The sequence below is a fragment of the Acanthaster planci genome, linkage group LG05, assembly GCF_054643075.1.
Source record: "Acanthaster planci isolate LZ-2023a linkage group LG05, COTS_SCS, whole genome shotgun sequence".
In the NCBI taxonomy this organism is placed as follows: domain Eukaryota; kingdom Metazoa; phylum Echinodermata; class Asteroidea; order Valvatida; family Acanthasteridae; genus Acanthaster; species Acanthaster planci.
This window is the reverse complement of record NC_141781.1, coordinates 14,141,579-14,164,740: the sequence shown is the minus strand read 5'-3', so window position 1 is coordinate 14,164,740 and position 23,162 is coordinate 14,141,579. Positions and strand designations below refer to the sequence as shown.

Here is a 23,162-nt window from a genome sequence, read left to right as displayed (position 1 = left end):
TTACATGGCCCGACAATGTCAAAAACATGGCACTGACCTTTCCCTCCCCTTTTTTCTCCCATTGGCATTAACCACCTGTCAATTATTCATGAGGGAAATGGTGCAGTGTGTGATAGCCACATATGCCAGACATCTAATTAGTATTTACTGAAGAAGAGAACGGACCCTCATGTATCCGTGCTGACCACTTGTTCACAAGTCATGCTGTTCAGATTTCACTTTGATTAGTGGAAAAAATCATGTTATTTTTCCACTGCCTGAATAGTGAAAAAAAGATCATAGATGAAGTTGATGCCTGGAATCACAAGCGGTGCTAGCGTCCCTGGAAATTTCCATCGTTTATTATCAGTGTTAAACCTTAACCATTTGCTGGCAATGCTATACGCAGTATTTCATTTCTCCATTTCCAGTAGTATATATCCTTCCCACCTCCAGTTGTAAAGTGACAAAACACAACATTTATAGAATAGTTAATTTTCATGGAAATGTGCTGGTACATGCATGTACAAGTACATGTGCATGCACATGTACTTTGTACATTTGCCTACATGTACATGCTTTTCCCCCTTGCATAAAACCCAACTTAGTGCTCTGGTGGTTGTACCTGTTTACCCACGGTAAAGCCAGTCATTTGTGGGATGGGTAGGGGAAGGGTAGGGAGGGGTTAGAATGGGGTTTGCCTTGGGGTGGGTTGCGGAGAATTTGAAAGAAGAGCAAAACTTTGCCTTTGGGGCAGTAGCTGACTGTCACGGCGATATGACCATCATCACACATCCTGTGGCTACCTTACGGGGAATCTAGCTCATAGACCTTGGGAAAGGAATTGTATTGAAATGATGATGCATATGACCTGATAGCCATGATCTCTTTGGGTACAGGAATTATCTTAGGGAGGGGGTGTGGGGAGTGGAGGGTGGGGTCAACTACAGCTGTTGCAGCTTGTTTCATTTTGTGAAATCCTTCTGGAAGTTTTGGTAGAATCTGGCAAATTCCTGGCAAAATCGCCGGGGATGTATGGTTATGGGCGGGTGAATAATGGAGTGTATAAGGTCTGCTCTTTTGACGTCACAGTTGTGTTTTTTCCTATAAGTGGCTGCTAAAACTACAGTATGACTGGCTGTCAGTACAAAAGTACAGGGTAAGAGAATAATTCATGAAGTGCTGAAAATCCCACACAGCTATCAGAACACCAGATGACACACGTACTACTAAAATACCACCCTATTTAAAATTTATGGAACAAATATCCATTTTGAACGAATTTAAGGTACATGTAAAATCGAAAACCAACCAAAAGGTGATATTTCTGCAAACTTTGGCCGCCCACACAAGTTGTAGGCAAAATGAGAGTGATTTATTCCTATTCATACTGGTAAATATAGCATTTCATTGACATCTTTTATTGAATTTTAGAGACATTTGTCATGAGTTGTTTAACTGGAGGATTTGAACATGTCCAGGCCACCCAACGGCACTAACTCTTAGGAGCATGCTTTTGTGTGCACAAATAATATTTATGCAGGATGCTGTTGTAGTAACAAATTGCCAGCTTCATTACAAACCAAGAATGACGCATTGGTTGTAATGACTACTTGGAGAGCTTTCAGTCTTGAAATCTCAATCATTGTGCCATCTCCCTGTTACGCACGTTGCCGCACCGGTGCTGAAAAATGTACCAACCATTCTCCTTTTGTTCCAAGCTGTCAGAAAGAGGACTGAGTGCCTCTTAAAAGCAGTCATGCTAAGAAAATTGCATCATCAAACTCCCCATAGCTTGAAAGTAACATCAGGACGTACTGGTAGCTGAAAAGAAAAACCAAAAACAAGAAAATGAAATAAAGAGGCCACTTTTTCTGATGAGGTTTGAGGGTAGAAATCTAATTATGGTGTCAGTTTGCGACCGCGAATCATCCAGAGAATTTCCGCAACCCCAGCCTTGCAAGACACTGTCAGGATCTGGTTACTGTACCACTGGCAAGGAGACAACTGATACTCCCAGCCTTAAACTTTGAGCCGTGTCCAAGCAACTGCCGGAAATTGGGTTCAAGAGGAGCTATTGAGAAGAGATGCTTCCTAGGAGAGTTCCATCCTTAGATACCCCCTTTTGTTTATTTCTTTTAAAAATATTGTTTACAAAAAGTTGCCGTTGTGAAATTTGATTCCCCTTTTAATTTAAGAGAACATTGTGGGATTTGTTGACAGTTTCTTGCAGCATCAACACAACAGGAAACTGTGCCATGAAGCAGCATGGTAAAAATTCAAGGGAAGGGCGTGGTGCAAGACATGGTAACGGAGGCCAGTAACCTTGCACCGCGTTGTCATTTTTCTGAGTGGTTATATAGTTTGGCAGTAACACTCTCCAACCAGTTCTGTTGACGCACACATTCAGCATGCAGGCTGTAACTTGGGTAAAACCAGAGAAAGTTTTCTATTTGAATATGCATTTACATGTAATTGATTTTTATTTTAACATAAAAAATGGAAAGTCACTTAGACTGTGTCATTTTGACTGTAAAGGTGTGAAATGACAATTAATTAAAAAAAAAATATGTGTGACCCACTCTGCAAAATGGAGTCTTAAGTCGCCAGAGCAACTTTGGAGTAAAAAGTCCTTTAGAATAATTTTGCACAATGTAAATCTACAGGAACCCACAGCATTTTTAACCATGGAGTATCCACTTTCATCAGGATGCCAAACTGAGTGTTACATCAAAACAAAAAGCTCCATTTGCTCTTTTGAATGCAAATGAAAACTAAAAAAGTGGCTGTGGCAACTTAAGACTCCTTTTTGCAGACTGGGTCACATGTTAGTGTGGTTCCTGATTCCTGATTCTAGCCAGTGTGCTGATTCAACTTCTCCAGAACAGGTTTTTGAGGGTTTGAATATTGATGAAATTTAGTTATAATAATTGGAAAATACTGCTGAAATTACTGCATCCCTGAATTTTGTTTTGTGTGACTGAGGTAGTTTAATGCCCCCAAAAGAAACTATTACATCATTAACTATACATACATGTACATGTACATGTAGCAGCTTTTAGGACTTTGTGCTAATGTTCTATCCGGTTTGTAAGTGTGACGTCACTTCAGTTTAAACCACTCCCACTGCACACGCCTTGCGCATAGAGTTACATGCATTGATCGCTTTTTACATGGAACCATGGAGCTGGACATTAACACGCAACTTCAGCGATCATCCAATGGGAGCCTGCAGATCATGGTGCGTCCGCGTGTATGACGAAGTCACTTACGAACCGGATAGTATCCATTCTAGAAAAAGTTTTTAAACATCACATCAGCTCAGGCAGAAGATCTAGTGTAAGGCTACATGTGTGAAGTACCAATACTTGAAATTGGTAGTGGCTGTGGCCTCTGTCATAAACTTGTGTGTGTAATTTCAAGCCGTAGCCAAATAATTTGAACACGGCTTTCCAGTGCTCTCACCATCTTTTTATGTTAGCATGGGGAGGGGCTGAGCTCCCATGGGGGGTGACAAGCTTGGGACTGGACATTATTGGACACCTGATGGCATTGTTCAAACTCTTACAAGTACATGTACGTAACACATGTTAAAAGTTATGGTGTTCACAGGTAGTCATTATATTTATCAACAAGAAATTAAATACTTTTGCTCAATTTTTGGCTATTTTGCAATTTTGTGAAAAAGGCATTACTTCTCTCCTGTTTTTTTTTCTTCATCTTTTGTGCAAAACCCATTCACTTGGTATACCTTTTTTCTGTATATGACTTTACTGGTTTTGTAACTTCGGATCTTTATCAAACTTGTACCAATGAAGGAGCGTTATGCATAGATGGTCCTCGAAACATAACGTCATGATTACATCAAATGATTTGTTATTGATTTTTCAAAATTTATTTCTGCCCATTGACTTGTACACATTTTCAAGGGAACATTTTGGTTGTTCAACAATATTCAAATGTCATCAAAGTTACACCAAGGAAATACCTCAAAGCAAATATAATACTCAAATAATTACATCACAATGACTAGTGAATTATTATTAAACTTTGAATATTACGTTAATCATTTTAAAATCCATATAAAATCAACCATGGCTTCCGAATTCCCACAACATTCTGTTTGCTGCAAGTGCCAAGGTAAAATTGGGTCTTCATTTTATCTTGTGTGAGTCAAATCACGTGGCCCTTCCGGTCAAAACTGGAAGTGGGCTTATTGTTTAAAAGTGGTAATAGGTACATATATCAACTTGCTTTCAACGCTGTTAGTCGGTGGGGGTATAGTATTCTTCAAATCATCTACTGATGACGCCATGTAATTGTCGAGTGCCCTCTAGCGACAGGTTAAAAAGTCAGACAAATGAATTTTGAATAGATGTCTGTGGCAAAGTTTGTTGGAATCGCCTGAAAATTGACGTGTATGATGATCTTCACCCAGTCAACACGTGTGAAATTCGGGGCCGATGACATCATCAGATCGGAAGTTATGATAAAAAGCTCTTTCATTTTTCAAAATTCGGTAAAAAATCAACTGTAACAGATTCAAGTGTGAATTGTTCATTATATAATAGCTAAAACATTGAAGTCAACTGCATGAAGTGCATAAGTGGTGCCCTTCACACAGATGAAGCGCCGACGCCAAAAACCCCCTTACAATATTTGCAAACTCGAAAAATCCTTTCGCATGCTGTGCATTGGCTGCTGTGTGCATGGACGTGCAATATCTTCCTGTAACGTGTGGCAGGCAGCGCAAAGTGCATTATACTCAGGACCTGGGAAAATGCCGAGCACGTTGTGCAGAGAGCAGATCACATTGTACGGAACGCCAAAAGGGACAAATGTTGAAAATCTGTAATCTGTGCTTTTTCCGCGATAACAATCATGTTTTGTATTGTATTTTGTATTGTACATGTCTGATTGGGTTGAAACCTTGCAGATACTTAGGAAGGGAGGGTTTATAAATGTAGATTGACCTCAGATGATGACAATATCATCAGCAAACGAGTCGTGTGACATTAAAGGTGCACTGTTTAAAGCCCTAAATCTCCTGGAGCACACATCCTATCGATGTCAAACTTTGCAGATATCAAGAAAATTTACCTGATGTGATGATGACATCAAATGAGGAGTCAAATTACATTTTATTTATAACAAGTTATTTCCTGTAGTGCATGCCTGATTGGGTTGAAACCTTGGACTCAAATGGCCATGATGAAATAATTATCAGGTTCATTCAGAACATCGGTTGTTCAAATTAACAAACAAATGCGAAGAAGCCCTCTATTCCTTTGGCCAACAGACAGATGAGCTCAAGTTGTTTTTATTTTTGTTTTGCTGATAAAGAAAACGACAATTTTTTTTTCATGTTTGTCAATAAATTTTCCCCAACGCTGGCATAACCATAGAATGTATGAGGTATACAAGTGTGTTTAAGGATTGACCCCAAAATACTTCTCGTCTCGTTTTAATGCATCTGTGCATAAGGTCGGCACCCGGTTGCTGTCTAATGGCTCTCTTAGCATCTCATTTACACCTAAGTCTAATGCAGGTAAATGTACCTTCCAGTATCTAGGGGTATTGGGATGGAACCAACTAACAACTTCTCAAAGACAGGCCGAGTCACTTTCTATTTTTAAATCACTTTTAACTTAACACTGAATGTATTTGTTTTATTTATGTTCATTTTCAGTATTTTTATTGTTTTCTCATCAAATTTATCATTAGCTGTTTTACTTTTATATTAAATCATACAGTTGTAGTTGGGCTTCCTCTTGTTTCTAAGGGGCACCTCTATATAGCTTCCTTATATCATTTATTGAATCTTTTCTTTTTATGTATTAATTGAATTATTAAATCAAATAGTAGTCAATGTATTATGTTTAATTCTAGGTAACTTCACTATTATCATATTTTACTTTAGTTTTACCTTACCATCTTTTATTAAAGTTTAACAGTTTTTTAAATTCAATTTTAACCTTATTTTATGGATCAATTTTAGTGAGCATATTTTTTGTTGCATCTTTGTTTATTTTGTTTCTATATATAAACAGTGTACTTAGGAATAGCAGTTGTCATAACTGATGATGCCACCCTTTATAAATAAAACAGACCACAACAATATAGGCCATACACATCACCATTCATTTGGACAAACTCAAGCCATGTACATTTTGGGGGTTAAAATATGTCCTTATTTGATAAAACACTTGGTGATATATACTGTGTGTGCACTGGCAAAAATTGTGTGCAGGGAAACACTGAAAAATGTAAAAAAAATGAACAAGTTCATGCATTGGAAAAGAAAATACATACTAGAAGAAGGAAACGATGTATACTCTGAACTTTATCTGGACTTTCAACATCTTCCTTTTGACATCATTTTGTGTTTTTCAATGTACGGAAAAGTACACGTACAGCGCGAATCAATCAATCAATCAAATTACCTGCGAAACAAATACATGTAGAGTAATAGTTTGAAATCAATTCTGGTGATATCTCCATGTCAAATAACAAAGGTCAGATGTAACAGGGACATGTTTGGACCGCGTAATTTCTAAAATTACCCATATGTGGCTCAGTTCAAAAGGTTTTGGTGGAAGATTTCAGCTTATAATTTATCATTGGTTTGAAAATATGGAGGGGATTATAAAAAATTGTATTAACCATAATTTACATCTTGGGGCCTCCATGCAGTAGATGAGAGGTTAGGCCATTATTATGCCTTGCCCAACGGTGTGCTAAAGTATAATTACCTCATAACCAGCAGGGGTCATGTTCTTGTCATCCATAGCAAACCAGTACTTATATGACACACTGGTTGTTGACAACTTGATGTCACAGCCACACCAAAATGAATAGAACTATCTACGGTGTACGTCACGACTGATTGATTTATTGACTTTCTCTCCCACTTTCTTTTTTTTTCTCACTCTCTTGTCTCGTCACTATCTCTAAAGCATCTGGACAGGACAAAGGTAGTTTGTATAATGCATAATTGAGAATATTTTAATTAATGCATCGTTAGATATTCTCATCTCAAAGTACATGTACCACCCGAGCGTTGTTAACCTCCCTTTGGCATGCCTCGCTCATACATTTGGAAGATTCACCAAACGCGTATATAGACAGCGGCAATCGTGGAAATATCAAACACAACGTTCCACAGGAAATGGATGGAACCGTTACCAGTGGGAGTATCACTGGTGCACATATCAGTGAGGCATGGTAAAGTATATATGCATCCTTAAGTGCATGGCGTGATCTCACTTCTCCGATCCCTCTACTTTCTGTTGTCAGATGTATTACCCCTGTCTGTTAATTGAACCATAAATTGGATCTTCCCTAAGTGCATTCATAGCAACTTCCCGTAGTTCCTGGAGTAGCGCTAATGACTCAATTGAGCATGTGAAATGTGTAGCCGTAGATGTTACGTTCTTTTAATACTTTTGTTGCAGTGAATGATGAAGCTGCTATAAAATGTATTTCATTGTTGCCAACTTGTTTCATCTGAAGGCCTTCTTTCATCGTACTGACTCTGTTTCCACTAAGAATTGTCTAGTGAGTTGCAAGTGCATAGTCAACCAGATTTGAAGCTGCTTGATATTGCGCGTGCTGGGGAAATGGAAAGATTTCCACTTGTTTTACACAGTCTCTGATGCCAAGCCAAAAATCCACATGTGCATTTTTGGAGGGTGTCTGTGTGTAAACATTGCAACAGACTCATGACTTCAGTAGATGGACGGCATGGTAAAGTTTGCTCAGTCAGATATGGCATGCATGTACATGTAATGGCACAAATTGAAACAATATTTTCTGCAGTTTTCTTTTTGAATCAGAATGTGGGATTATATTTCCAATGGAGCTTGGTGCATCTGATACTGCTCCCTCCCCCCGACAAGCTAACAATTATACCCCCAATTGCAGTGTCATTTACTCAGCTAAAAAGTGGTGAAGGGACCTCCAGTGAAGGACCCCCTCCCATTCGTTGTGTCATTTGCTCATCACACTGGTTTCAATTTGGCCTCATCAGAAGCTTTTCTGGCAACTTCAGATTGCCTTGAGTCAATATCAATTACTGTGTGTGTATGTACTGGGTTCTGGTAACGATATGTTACATTACCAGGCCACATCTTCTACCCCAAGTAGACCTTTTTCAAGTGATATATTTCCAGATTATGGATACCAATGTCAGTAGAAACATGGAAGAAATCTTGTTTTTAAATGAAACTTGTTTGTACCCTAGACTGACTGCCAAGCTATCAGAAGGTATAGGCCTGCTATCAAGTTGACATATATGGAGTACCAAAGTGAATTCGTCATGCACACAGTTACATGTAGGTGCTTAAAGGGCATTAACACCAGCACAGTGCAAACCAACATGCGTGTGTACTCCATTCCTTTCCACTATACTCCCCGTTACTCTGCTGCTACGTTAATGAATGCTGCTGTGGTCTTTTTCTATTCAATCTTTGCATCTGGTAACACAGAAGCGGCCTGTTTTGAAACAATGCATTTCCTTTCTCACTGCAGTTGCATCAGTGGTGTGTGATTGATTGGTCTGGTCTGAAACAACTACAAAATGTTTTACCAGGACTGTGAACTACTCACACAGTAATAACTCCTAAAAAAACCCACACTTCTTCCAAAGTGTTATAATGCAACAGTAGGCAAATACACGTGCGTGTACATGTATGCATGTGCCTTTGTCAATCTAGGCACATTCAGAATTGCATGACTGATCAAGTAACTGATCAGGTATTAATGTGTATTCAAGCCAGTCCTACCATTTACATGTGGCGTATTTCAAGCACCCACATGAAGGCAGCACCAGTTTGGTGTTAAACGTGCTGCAATTTGTTCACTCTGACATGTACATTTTCAAACCTCATCATTCTGTCCATTTGCCAATGTTCTACGCCACGGGCAACTGATGCGTGCCCATTTTATTGGCTGTAAGCCAACTGATTAGCATCGATGCTGATCAGTACAGAAGCATATTAATCTGAAACTGATCTGGTCTGTCTGAAGACCTACGTGTATTTATTTCGTTTTAGAGAAAATGTTGATTATTTTCTAAGCTTTACTCAAAGTCTTTGGGACTCAGTATGTGTCGTTCACAGACTCATATGGTTGAGGGTGAGGGTGTGAAAATGAAAATTGCTGCTTACATGTATATGAAGAGGGCTGTCTACCAAATGCTTTAATGAGAAACACCCCCCCAAAAGAAGAATGTACATGTTAATGAACTTTCATTTAGCACTTTCAGTAATTCATTAATTTGCTGAACGGTGGGATGTGGTATTTTGACATCTCAGGAACATGAAACCTGAGGAGAAGTGGAAGCTAGGCCCCATGAGGTTGGGGGAGGGATTACAGTGGTAAACACTCCCATATATGTACTTGTACATGTACATAGAAGCAGACATTTGTTATAATATCTTGTCGATATTTTGAAGAAGAAATACACACAAAAAAGAAAAAACAAACAACATTATGGCCCTTAAACTCGGTGTATTATCCTTTTCACAACTTTGAGCTTTCCAGATTTATGAGGATATACATGTTTACTTGCTCATACGCAAAGTTGCGTATTTATAATATACACGTAAATGAATACGTGTGTGGCTTACACATGTATATATCGTATTCACGTGGCTAGTTTATTTCCAAGGCGGAAAACAGTATTTGTTTTATTTATGATTGGATCCCTCACTACCCCGTACTAACTGCAGAGTAACAGAAATTGAGGCGTGATACCACTAACTTATACAGATATTTTGCATTGCGTAGTATTTGTAAACTTAAATTGTGAATGGTCTGCATATTTAGATCTTACATGTACATTGTATATTTCTTAGCTGCATGATAAGTTGAATTCCTTTTACTGAGAATTCATTACTCTCTTCTCTATTTTTCCTTTGTAAACTGCTGTTCTCACGTGGTTTTTTTTTGCATACATGTACATGTAGCAATTAATCGGAGCATGTTTTTTTATTTTTGCGTAAAGTTAAATTTTTCGCTACTGCTACATTTCCTGTTTGATTAGTTGCAACTTTGTAAAAGTGCCCTGTGTCTGCCAGCAGTTTTTCCACTGATGTAATTTCCCTGAATTTCCATCCATGTATACTTGACATCTGTTATTGAATAGTTAACATATACATCCTGAAATACTTGGCTGTGAGTGACCATACTACAAGTGCTAATGGAAGTGGTCAAATCTACTTCCCATTAATCCCTGTGAATACCGTCAGCCAACGCCAAGCATTTTGCATGCAGCATTTCAAACACAGAAATCAAAATCTAATCAGACACAACTTTGCATGCTTTTCCTTCTGATGGTTAACAAGCAGCTCAAGCTGCCGATGGGCAGTCGATGAACTAAAACCACTGCCCATCTTCGTTTTTAAAATTTATCTATTTATTTTTAAACGATCAGTCTCTTTTTAAGCCAGACACACACAGTCAGACTAATTTCAGCTTCAATTTATTATAAATGATTCGGGCCGGCTCAAAAGGGAGATTTCTAAGGTTACCAAAAATACACGTCTGAGGCCTTAGACGAGGAGAGATCCGGTTTCCGTAATTCATTCACCCTGGACACAAAAAAAAGTGGGGCTGATGCCTTCCACAGCTGACATTTTCTCCTATTCCTCATTGACATCAGAAAAAAAAAGAGGCTGTTGCCCCTTGGCGACCGTTTGTGATTGTTTAAAGAATCAATGCGGTGGGAATTTTGCCCAGGTTGGGGCTCGACTTTCTCTTTTGTCATGTGGTAGCTTTCTGATGTCTGAATTATTCATGCTCTTCCACGATGCAGTGTACATTTTAATGGATAGTTTTTTGTTTCCAAAGTGTTTGTGTTTATTCTGTAAACTGAGGGTCAGTGGTAGGATTTAAGGTTAGATGTTCACAAATGATTTGACCATACCGGTACATTTAACCCTAACAGTCCCAAATCCAAATTTCAATATTACCAGTAGATGTACATGTAAGTATTGCCTCTACTAAACAAATATTTCAATATTTCTAGTGTGGAATTTCCCTTAAACAAACAGTGTATGATTTTATTAGATTTTGGGCATTTGGGGTGGTTGGGGTCCATTTTATTGAAAGCCGTGTCAAAAAGTTGTCATGTGACTGAAGATTATGCACATACCTATGGCAGCCACTGCCTCAGTGGCTGCAGCCAGTTTCCATTGACATGTGTTCTTGCTGGCCACAGTCAGATGAACAATTACCATCACTTCATACAAATTACAAACAGACAGCTGACAAAACACGAGTTAATGATCTAAACCACCTTTACATTGTGAAATAATATGTGTCAAGTTTTTCCTTGATGGAGTTACATATGTGTATGTAAATGCCAAAGTATCAGGCTTCCAGGAAGCTTCAACTCCTCAAAAAGAGGGAGATCTTTTGATAAAATTACATTGAAACGTAAACTGCAAATTTTTGTATTCATACATACATGTATATCTACATAATGTATTTTGAACCCAACTAGGGGCAGAAATTGGTATGAACAATATATTATTTTTGCATTATTCATATTCGTTGCGAAGGAGTGCGAACATCTGTACTGCATATTGAAGTTTTAGATATTGCATGGGAGAAATTTTCCCACGAACGTGAATTGCCAATTATGTATCGTACACGTAACATACCAATTTCTTTCATTGCTGACTGGTGTATTACCCGGTACCACAGCAGTAATTTTCCCTCTGGTTATTTTAGGGAGACCTCATGCCTCCGGATGTGGCAGTTTGCTGTGAACTCTTTAAAGCCTCCCAAAAGAGATCATGTCATCGCAGCTTACAAGTTTTCCCGAACTTGTAAAGCGAGTTTGACGTTGTGAAAGATTTGCAGGGAAATTTCGCTTGAGTTGATCTGACGTCACAAATTCGCTTTTGTGTTTGCTTTTGCGTGGAATATGAACCTGCCATAATGCTTCCAGATCTTCAAAGTCCATAGTGAGATTGGACAAGATTTTCAGAGAAAGAGGACACAAAACCCCAGCCACTGTTGTGGCTACTGTAAATTTGACAGGGTATGGTGTTAGTTTCCTGTTTCATTTTCTTTTGGCAATAAGAATAACGCCTAGGTACATGTACCTGTCACCGCATGGCTAACGTCAGTATTAATTCCAGATAGAGTTCCTACAAAGATGAACTTGACTGGACCTCTAGGTTTAAGCATTACTGCACCATGTACTGACTGAGCTTTTCAGCATTGTATTTGTGGTTCTTCCCTCAGGTCAATATCTTTGCTCAGGACAGGCTAGTCAGAAACCATAAAACCTGACACACCAAATAGCCAGGGATCACATCACGATACAATGTACAAGCAACATCTGCAACATTGATTGTAACCCATGGGGGAGGGGGTACGTTTAAATGGTAAACAGCAGACACACTGGTCCTTTTTCACAGTATTGCCCATGTCCAAAACTACATTGTATGCATGCATGCTGAGAACAACACGTGTATGCTCAGAGAGAAAGGACCAGTATGTTTGCTGCCACCAAGTGTCTCAAAGTCTGCCATTAAAGAAGAATGGGCTCTTTCAATTAATTCATTTAATTCAGTGATAGAGGGAAGGAACCACCTGGAACAACTGGAAACTACTGTACTTACATATGTACGTACATGTATAGTACTGATTCCAATCCAGAGGTCATTGGTCAAAATCCTACTCTAGAGTCATCTTTGTGTAATTACTACACACCGTGAGCACCTAGTCAGTTTCCCTATTTGTGACCGGATGCCACAAAGTAAGCCGTAAGGACATGTTTTTGGTAATTCTGTTTTACTTTGCACAAGAAATAGCACATTTTGTTATTTGTTTTGGTAAATTTTATCACCCATTTGGGCATCCTGATGGACAAAATATGGGTGAACAAGTTTGAGAATTCCTACTGACTCACACAATGTACCGGTAAGATTCTTTTAAAGACATCTCACTCATAAGATACTCTGTTGACTCGTGATTCATGTGGTTAGATTGGGGCGCATTTGGTTAGTTTCATATAAGCAAGAGAGGGAGCCTTTTTTTTAAAAACTAAAAGTACATGTACACGTAAGCGACAGTCTTCTTTTAGCGGACGAGTCTGCACACATGTACAGTGTTTGCAAATGTCTAAAGTTTGGAAGTCTATTAAGCAAGTGTAGCAAGTCTGTTGAACATTTGTGCAGGTGCCAGGTGCATGGTACCGGTGATGTTTGGTTGTTGCCTCTTAAGCCAGTGCTAATCTTTTTAATGGCTACTTTGCCTGAGGAAATAAATAGAAATTCAAAAGTCTTTCTTTGTAATGTTTGTCTTCTAGTGGGTAATAATCTTCTTGCCAAAAGAAATGTGTAAATGAAACTTATGCTCAAGGATAAAAAATAAATATAATAAACCGCCTGGGTATAACGTTAGGAAATAAATAGAAAATTGGCAACGTCACTGTAGCTCACCTATTAGCGGTGTACTACTGCCAAACCTGGTTCACGACAGCAATGAAGCAACTAATACTATCACAAAGAAAAGAAGCGAAAGGATCACCAAGAATATAATGTATGTACATGTAGATGTCATGCAACCTTGTAGCAATCCAGTGATACAGGAATTAGAGACGGGTGCATGGCAGCCAAACGCAAGAATGGGAGGGAGACACTTGAATGCGAGTCTATTTAAAGAGAAATAGGGTCATGGTTGATTGCTCCTATTACGTAAACTGCTACACCTCATTCTCACGGGAGGTGGTTTATGATCACATCAGAGCACATACCCGGTACCTTCCTGATGGGGTTATATAAATCTTAGTATGATATTTATGAATTTGTATGGAAATCCCCAACATGAATGCCAAGGCCAGGTTTTTTTATTCACATACATGTGGATGTGCTGAAAACAGGTCTGCACAAGTATTAAGCTGAGAACTAGACCTGGGAAGCAATTGAATACATAATCAGTTGAAGTTTGGGGGAAACAATTATCTTTGTGTATTGTTTTGAACAAATCAGTTTCCCAGCATTGTTGACGAGATCATTTTTGGCTTTCAAAGTGTAACTGAGCTTCGAGCGTGGGTTTAACATACAGTGTATGTTGTGGAAAAACTCAAGTCATGTCATTTCAGTATGCAGAAAAGTTCTTTGTTTTCCCAAACCCCTTTTCATTTCCTTTCTCTTGATCCGGTGCCTTTAAAGTTTCTACTTCAGCTGAACACGAATTGTATTGCCATTTTTAAAAATACATCAAAACGGCTCCAGAATTCTGTGCAAAATTTTGTTGATTCCATACCTATGTGTGAGCATTTGATCATATTTGGGTTTGCCTGTGCATTTACACTTTGCTGAAAAATGTTTTAACACAGAAATTGGTCACCATTCTCAGCTCACACCGGCGCTTTCAAGTAGAGCCTTTTCACTTGTCTCCATTTGTATTTTGGATCGCCTCATGAAGAAACACCTGGGGGGTTTTTTGCCATGGAAAAATCACTGACGGGAACAGCTGCCTGTCTTTTGTCCCCTTGCCCAGAGCTCCAGGAGCAAGAATCGGCCGTCTTGGAGCGCAAAATTCGTCTGCTGCAGGATATGATGCAAGGTGGGCAGCCTGCGGACCAACAAGCCCAGCTGCCCAACCAAGCCGTACCCCACTCGCAGTGTAAGTTTCATCCGGCCACGCCCACCTCCCCTTCCCCCCCAACTGCACCACCCACTCCACTTGGCCCTCTGACTTTTCAGGCCAAAATAGTACATGTAGTGTTCTTGCTAGCTATGTATACCATGTTACTGTACACTTTCCTGTGAATGTTTCCACATATACATGTATGTTCCTATGCTCTTACATGTATAGCATGTTCTTACAGTACATGTACAGTGCACATTATATACCAGTACATGTATACAATGTTCCTATAGACATGATAGAGTGCTCTCATATTGCTTAATTACTATCTGTTTGGGTAGCCAAAGGCTGAAGAAATTTCACCCTTGGTTACAATGTCAGATTTTACCTCAAAATATACATTTGGCCTTTTATAATTACATATACTTGCAACTAGGGTCAATATCATTGGCTGTTTTGATTACTAATACATGATACATGATACCTGTGCCTTTATGCTTTTTTGCCTTCTGTACCAGCAGCCATAGGTTTACCTACCACTAGAGATATGACTGTGACATAGAAAGAGCAGACTTATACATGTACTCTATTCTTATACCATGTTTTTATACCATATTGTTATACCATGTTCCTTGACCATGTTTCTACTGCACATCATACATGTATACTGTAACATACCTGTATGGTACACAGTTCATGTAACCAAAACATCTCTCAGATGTACATGTGCATGTGTACCGAAGAATTTTCGAGGCGTCTAGAACCACAGTGAATTAAGCCCCACAAAAAAGGGTGGGGAGACCTTCTGCCCCGCCTGCATGTGCATATCTTGCATATCAAATGGCTATGTAATTTGAACAAAGTTTTCCCAAACTCCAACCTCGTGGACAAAATGGCTCTGAGGTCACCCAGTATACTTTGTGGTCCACTGGCCATGAACCCTACTCCATGGTCTATCCTTCAAAATCTCTATAAAGGTTTTTGTAGTAGATTTAGGGAAGTATACAGACCAACTACAGTACCTTTAGGACTCGATGCCCCTTGAAAGTTAAAATGAAGAATAATTGTGTGGTTTCCTGCCTTAGTGTGGTTTGTATAGGAAGAACAGACAATTTGTAATTGTGCTTTTTGATGGTTCTCTTGTGTACGTTTTGAATAAGAGTATGAACTTTATTGTAAGTAAATCTTGAACAATCTCATTGTAGATTTTGAAGTGTATCCTGCAAGAAATGAGACTCCAGACCATTGTTATCTAACACATCCCCGAGATGTCTGAAATGAATTCCTCAGATTTCAGTGAAACAATGAACAACACAAAGCAAGGAGGGTTCTCTCCATCTCATATCTTGCTTCACTTAATTATTTGACAGTCTCAAATTATTCATTTCATTCCATTTAAATTTGTCCACCATGTTTCACTTGGAATCCATTGTATTTCAAACATTTTTATTCCTTTTTAATTCTACTGGTACTAAAAATGTTGTGATTGCTTCCTGAGGTGTGAACTCCTTTTCAAAAGGGCAATTTCATTAATACTTAAACATTAAAACTGACATTTACCATTTGGTGTGGGATGTGTGTCAGACAAGTCAAGTTCAAACAGCCCAAGTGCACCCTTGCCCTAGACAACCTGATGTGTATGTGTACATGTATGTATGTACATGTACTTGCCCACTGCGCATTATGCCCATGTCCCACTTTTAATCAATAAAAACCCAAGTCAATATTGGTGTTGTCAGGATAGCCAGGGAGCCGACTTGGCTGTTACCTGGATGCTTGTCTGGCAACAAGATAAGCCCAGGTACATGTAGATTTTGTTTAACTGGGTGCAGTTGATGTTAAGATCGATTTGAAAAGATTACAGATATATAGCTCTCCCTCCAATGCATTTCTTTCACATACACACTGACTCTGGCCTTTAGTTGATGGTCTACAGATGGAAGTGGTCTTTTTATGCTTCTTGCTCCCTGTAGATCTCTCGGAGGACAGCGATTACACTAGTGACGTTAACGTTCCCATAGCAGGGGGTCTGAGCCCACACCTGCACAGTCAGTACCCTGACCACCAGTACCAGGACCACTTACCCGATCACTTGGACCACCGCCACGACCGCCTAAACCACCACGACGATCCTCGCCTAGATCGCAGCCAGGACCGCCTGGATCACTTGAATCACCGCCATCACCACCATCACCATCATCAGGATCCTTACGACAGCGAGGATCTGCATCACCGCCCCCACCAGCATCACCGCCACCAGGCAGATGACGAGCCGCTGGACGGCTCCCCACTTCATGCTGAGGAAGACTACCCCGACTATGAGCTGGACTATGACCGGGAAATGGAAGTAAGTTACATATACCGGTGGCTAGATTTCCCCCATGGCCTGAGGCAAGAAACCTGGGAAAGACATTGATGATTTCTTTTCAGTTACTACCTGTAGGTCTGGTAAAGCTGCCGAAATTTAAGTCGCAAAAGTCATAAAGAGGTCATGGAATTTTGTCAAGGAATTAATTTACAGGTACATGTATGTTGATATAGTCTGCACCTTCATATTCCAATGTACGTCAAGGGTCCCACACATTGCCAAGTGAATTATTTAGCATAAATTAACTTCAGAATTTATTCCTCTTGTGTTAAATACTCAGACCCTCAGTATTTGTCTTTGTTGGTTTGAAGAAGTTTTTGATATTGCTACATGTATGTCCCATGTGTATATGTACTTTATAGCAGCAAAATGCCAGTACCGGTACCTTGGACTTGTGCACTGATGGAATGTGGTGATACATGTACATGTATGAATAGTTCTGTTCCATTTTGTTGTTTCAACCCTTCTGTTTCGGAACAAATTGGACCCTTTTTGCATTTTGACAAACTCGTAGATGGAGTTTCATGGTTTGGTCATTGAAAAGTGTAGAAAATTCTGCTTTGTCTGAAGATGGAAGAACCGTGAGTCTGAGATGGATTTGAAGTCCCCCACTCCTCAATTGATAACTCAGTCCCTTGCAACTCAGCCTATGGGCTGGTTGCCGGGCAGTGAGTGGTTTCCTGGTTCCCCAAGACCAGTTAGAGGAGGATAGATAGCACGTCTGAGGTCAAGGCACAGACTGTATGTGCTTGTGCACTGAGTTGATCCATGCACGGGTTTGATGGATGGATTTTTCTCCGGTTTGTGAACTTGCCGAAGCGTACGTTGTACATACACAGCTACATTACACGCACCTTCATTAAATTTGGACTAAGGATAGGAATCCGTACATCATGCCGTAAATGTTGAGTGAAACTTACATGTAACATGCTACTCTAATAACATTTAGCCATCACTCTGGTCGCTTGGAGGATCAGGGATACAGTAAGTGAAGAATTTTCTAGGAAGGCACTGAAAATATCACATGTAGCAAATGATGCACAGTGTGTGGTTGTAACAAAATACATAGATATACACTGTACCAGTCTGTCAGAGAGGTGTGAGATCTGGTCAAGTACATGTACATGTACCATGATGCCTCAAATGCTTCTAAAGTTAATATAGTTGGACGGACGTTGTCATTTTAGAGTGAAATAAAACTGGAAGGTACTTGATACAAGCGTGGATGTATGTGGATACATACACGCACAGTCAAGTTGGTTACACCTTAAATTTTGCAAAAACAGGTTTAAGATTGTTCTGGGGATGGGCTTATCGGTGGCAAATTTAAGAGGTAGAGTGAAATGAACCATTGACAAAGAGACAAGCTTAAAAGAGTGTTCGCTGGGTGAAAAGAATTCATAACTACTGTATTTGTAGGTGAGATTTGAAGCTTTTCATGATGGAGGTAGCAATTAAAAGTAGAGTGGTTTGCAGTCGCACCATGGATATATCTCTTTTTTAGCATGTGGGGTTCTGAAAATAACCGGTAGTACTCAACGTTTCGGCCAGTATATGATCTGTCCGTTGTCAGGAAACTGCATAGGGTCAAATGATGAAGCAGCTTATATGGTGTGTAGAGAGCTGTGAGGTGTGGAGTGGATGCTAACTCCTGATCCAGAAAGCAGGATGGCAGTCTCACCTTCCATCACCCCAAGATCAAGTCTTCAGTCAACCGGGCCCTTGTACGCAGGGCATACAGTGTATGGGACAAGGAGCACCTCATTCAAGAACTCCATCACATCTCCACGGCACTACAGCAGAATGGACACAAGCCCACCCAAGTCAAGACTCAATACCCAAGATACACCCCCTGGCTAAAGAGTCTCCTATATCCAAAGCCAACTGGTTAGGGCCCATAGTTCCATTACCCAGTTGGGATCCTGAGTTAGCATCCTCTCCACACCTCACTGCCCTCTACACACCATATAAGCTGCCTCATCATTGGACCCTCTGTGGTCTCCTGACGACGGACAGATCATACCTTTACTCTCTGAAACGTTGAGTACCACCGGTTCTTTTCAGAACTCCATATGCTCAAAACGAGATATATCCATGGTGCGACGCAAACCTATCTACTTGACTTACTGTATTTGTAGATAAGCACAAAAGAATATTCACACAAAGTACATGAATGATTTACAAATTGTCAACATGTGTTCATGTGTACAATGTATTCAGTGGGGTTGCCAGGGAGTGTTTCCAAACCCCCCCATTTTGTGTCGTAAAACCAAAAGTGGAGGGCCTGACAAACCACACTGTGACTCTTAATTCACCAATGTGGAAACTCATGTACATGGACGCCAAGCTTTGGGATTGGTCTGAACTGGTACATGTATATAGGAAGGTGCCAGCAACTGATCTTTATCCAGATTACCCTGACATCTATTGCATACATACATGTATGTATTTAGCTTCTGCCTTTTAGACTTCAACAGGCTTTGTTTAGGTGTTAGTTATAAAAGGTCCTTTTGGCAGTCTGTAAGCAAATATTGCACATGCATGAACGTACATGTACACTGTACTGGTAGGTACAGTACATGTACATGTATTGGTGTAAAAGACAATTAAATTTTATGAATGCCCTTTCCTTTCCTCGAAATACATGTAAATTATGAGAAGCATTTGCACGTACATGTACATGTATATGAAGAAAAAAAAAACAGGTGGGGTTGATAGTCAGTTGTAGTGACAAAGATTTGGAGCACATGTTCATGTGCGATAGAAATCTGCCAGACATGGGTATGCTTACATTGTTCTTGTATGGTAGCTTGCACCCTTCTATTGGTGGAAGTTTGTCCTTGGGTTTGCACCACACCTATTGGTACGGTACATATACATATGTCAGCTCAAGGAGGCTACTATGTACAATGTATGTGGCCGGTTCTTGTGTATCATGCCGGTACATATATGGCATTTGAAGGAGGGTAATCCTCTCTGATTTCACACGAACAGGGATTTTTTTCCTGTAAATACATACTCTTTTAATTGGGGAAAAAAATTTGCAAATTCTACAGTGGCGATGATCATCAGCTGATGCCAAATCATACAGCAGCTGCTTTTCAGTTCTGCCTGAAAAGGTTTCTTTTTTCTTTTCGTTATGGTACTACCGGTAATTACAGAGAGCTTTGCATCTGCAGTTAACAGGGTTCATAAGTAACGTCCAAGTTAAGTACTGTGTCACAGTTTCTGTTAATCTATTACTGGTAGTCGTGACATGGATACTGCAGATGCAACACACTTGTTGGTTGTAACAGGCCATTGGCCCTGCACGCAAGTTTAAACAACTTTGCCTGCATTCTTAGCACGTACATGTACACTAATAGGCACATGTGCATACATGTACATGTACATCGTATGTGTGTTTTACAGCCCTGATGTTTTAAGTTGAAGTTAAGAGGATGCATTGGACTGAACTTAATGGTGCTGCTACCGGTACCTGGGTAGGAGGTTTGGTCCCAAAACACTTCACAGTTGTTCAGAATCACCAGTGAGGTTTTTGGAGGAGTTTGCCTGACTGAGGAAGGTAGAGCCCAGCCAATATTACACAGGGGCTTGGCACTCCTTGAAAAGTGTGGTCAAAATAATGTGTTGTGATGTATTTGCTACAAATTTGGGGTTTTCAGAGAATTCAAGGATAAAGGTTCTGCGAGCAATAATATCTCCGATCCAAAGGTTAATGGTAGAGACTTTTTTTAGAGACGGTTTAAAGTTGTTTAGGAAAAACTTCTTGCTTTAAGTGGGATTATTAAATAAAACTAAGGCGTTGGTGGTTCTTTTCCGTAGTATGGACTGTCTTATGATGCATCCTGCCGTGTTTGGTTTTGCAGGCTTACTATGGGGAGGAATACTCCGAAGATGATCACGTCCGTTACGCTGAGGAGGATCTGGGCGATTATGTAGAGGACGACCAAGGGAGTTACTCAGAACCAGGACTTGAGGACGGGCGTGCCCCGTACCCGGATGATTATTACTCGGACGAGTACGACCCCCACTATCGAGAGCACAGCTTTGACGAGTACAGTCGGGACGAGTTTGAGCAGGGGGAGAGTTTTGATATGGCCCAGAGCGACGGCGAGTCGCTAACCAGTAGCGGAGTTGGACAGCGTGGACCCCACCCGGAATATATGTATGCTCAGGACAGTTTAAGCGGACACGGGAGTAGGCCCTCATTAGGAACAGAAAGGTAAGCATCTTCTAACATCATCCCAGGTTTAACGATGCTGTTTTGATGCTGACGTGCACAGTAACCATGGGGCTGAAATGAGGCTAAAAAGTGCCATCAGTCATCAACAGCTTTTAATCTGTCATAAAGCTTCTACCGGTATATAGGCAAAAGCTATTGAATTTGGTCAGAGTTGCAAGGAAAAAGAGAACAAAAAAGATCAACATGTTTGGCAGTTTACGGTAGAATGGCAGTTAGCCACCAGACACATTGATTATTGAGCCATGGTCAGGCATCAACACTGCAATAAGATCACAAGCCACAGCAATCACTTGCTGTTGAATCAGCCTATTTGAAGCATGGTGGGCACAATAGGAGGGCATTATTGGGTTTGGGTGAAATCTTTTGTGTTTACTCCAAATTCATCCACTTCAACTAACATCCTTCTATTGCATCTGCCATGCTCCGAATGGCCAGTGGTGGCTTTCTTTGCCAAACTTGTGAGATTTTTTATTTCAGTTAGGAACTGTGAAGATGACTTTGGTTTGAATGTTACTGGTGACGTGCAAAACCATGTCATCTCTGTTGAGGAGCAGTGTACGTTCACATGTACGGTAAAACCAGTCATGTTAAAATTACCACACCACCTCCATAGGAGAGACTTTGTTTCCCATTGGTCCTACAATATATGTGTACGTGTAACGGCCTTCCATAGACTAAGCACAGACAGAAGAGAGGGCTTGCAGTAACCCCATGTGGATAGATGTCTTTTGGAAGAGGTACATGTATATGGTTGTGATAAGAACTGTTGAGTGTGAACTTGACGTTTCAACCAGGGTGCTCTGGCCGTCCTCAGGAGCTTCAAGTCTTATCTATGCACAGGCACTTTGATGTACCTCTGAGGAGAATAGACTGACCACCGAGGACAGGGAAACATCCCTTGTTGCCTTTGTGTTTTGTCCTCTGTGCCGATGTGTAATGTACATGTACGTGCACAGATGTACAAACTTCGAGGTATTCCATAGTTAGCCAGGCCCCAACTCCCAACATTTTCTCCAGTATTGCCACAATGCATTATTTTTATGCGCGAACCCTTAAGGACTTTCATCAGTAACATCTTGCAGTCATTTTGACACCGTGTTTGTGAAGATCGGAAATGCCATTCTAGCGCATTGCATTTTTCTCTAAGAGACGTCAGCCAGAATTCCTGCTTTCTGCATTGCTTGCTCAATGCATGTGACCAACACATTTGAGGTCATGAACCAAATGACTGTAACATCAAAACCTCATGTCTTATTGAATTGAAACTTCATATCATTTCTGCAATATGCATCTTTAACTACATGCTAGGTTTAAAAATGTGACAGCTACGTTCTTGGAGGTGAAGTCCTCTCTCTGGAGCGGATGGTCCAAAATAAACTCAGAGCTCTTTGACGGTTTTATAGTGCAGAGGTCTTGAATGTTTTCTATGCACAATGTGAAATCTGTTGTCTTTAAAAGTCTGGTGCTAGGGCTATATATTGTCATGTCGTAATTTGATGGCCTGTTCCTAACCAGAAATATAACACTGTCGAACCTCAATGATGTCGTGCACCATGTGCTTTTCAAATGAAAGAGAAAATGCTTCCCCATTTCAAAAGTGCTCATGTACATGTACCAGTACGTACACGCATGTACATGTACCGGTTTATGTATAATGTTAAAATATGTGTACATGTACAGTACATGTAGCTGTATTGTGTATTACATGTACATATACTTGCTATGGTCAGATGGTTGTTGATAGTGCTTGGTAGTAGAGCCACTTGAAAAAATCCCTAAGATGTAACATTGGCCATGGACATCCATTAATTATTTACCCTAACCCCTTACTTAGGGTGTACGTAGAAATCATATTGAAATTGGAGGAGTTGGGACTGCTTGGGTTAATTGAAGGATAAAAAATGAACAAATTAACATACGGTTCATGTACATGTACAGGTATAATAAAAAATAAGAATA

At 40.1% G+C, this 23,162-nt stretch overlaps 1 protein-coding gene across 14 annotated transcripts in view; it reads left to right on the top strand.

The window, feature by feature from the left end:
* LOC110977314 (protein unc-13 homolog B-like) overlaps nt 1-23,162 on the top strand; it is a 134,590-nt gene that overhangs the window by 57,448 nt on the left and 53,980 nt on the right. For 8 of the 14 annotated variants that reach the window (XM_087137461.1, XM_022231301.2, XM_022231303.2 and 5 more), the window contains exons 6-9: nt 6,936-6,953; nt 14,500-14,625; nt 16,563-16,936; nt 20,827-21,182. In XM_087137461.1, the coding sequence (XP_086993587.1) occupies nt 6,936-6,953; nt 14,500-14,625; nt 16,563-16,936; nt 20,827-21,182 (874 nt within the window). Of the gene's footprint in view, nt 1-6,935; nt 6,954-7,022; nt 7,204-14,499; nt 14,626-16,562; nt 16,937-20,826; nt 21,183-23,162 lie in introns of those variants that run through there. The other 6 variants (XM_087137462.1, XM_087137469.1, XM_087137467.1 and 3 more) reach the window with 5 other exon arrangements.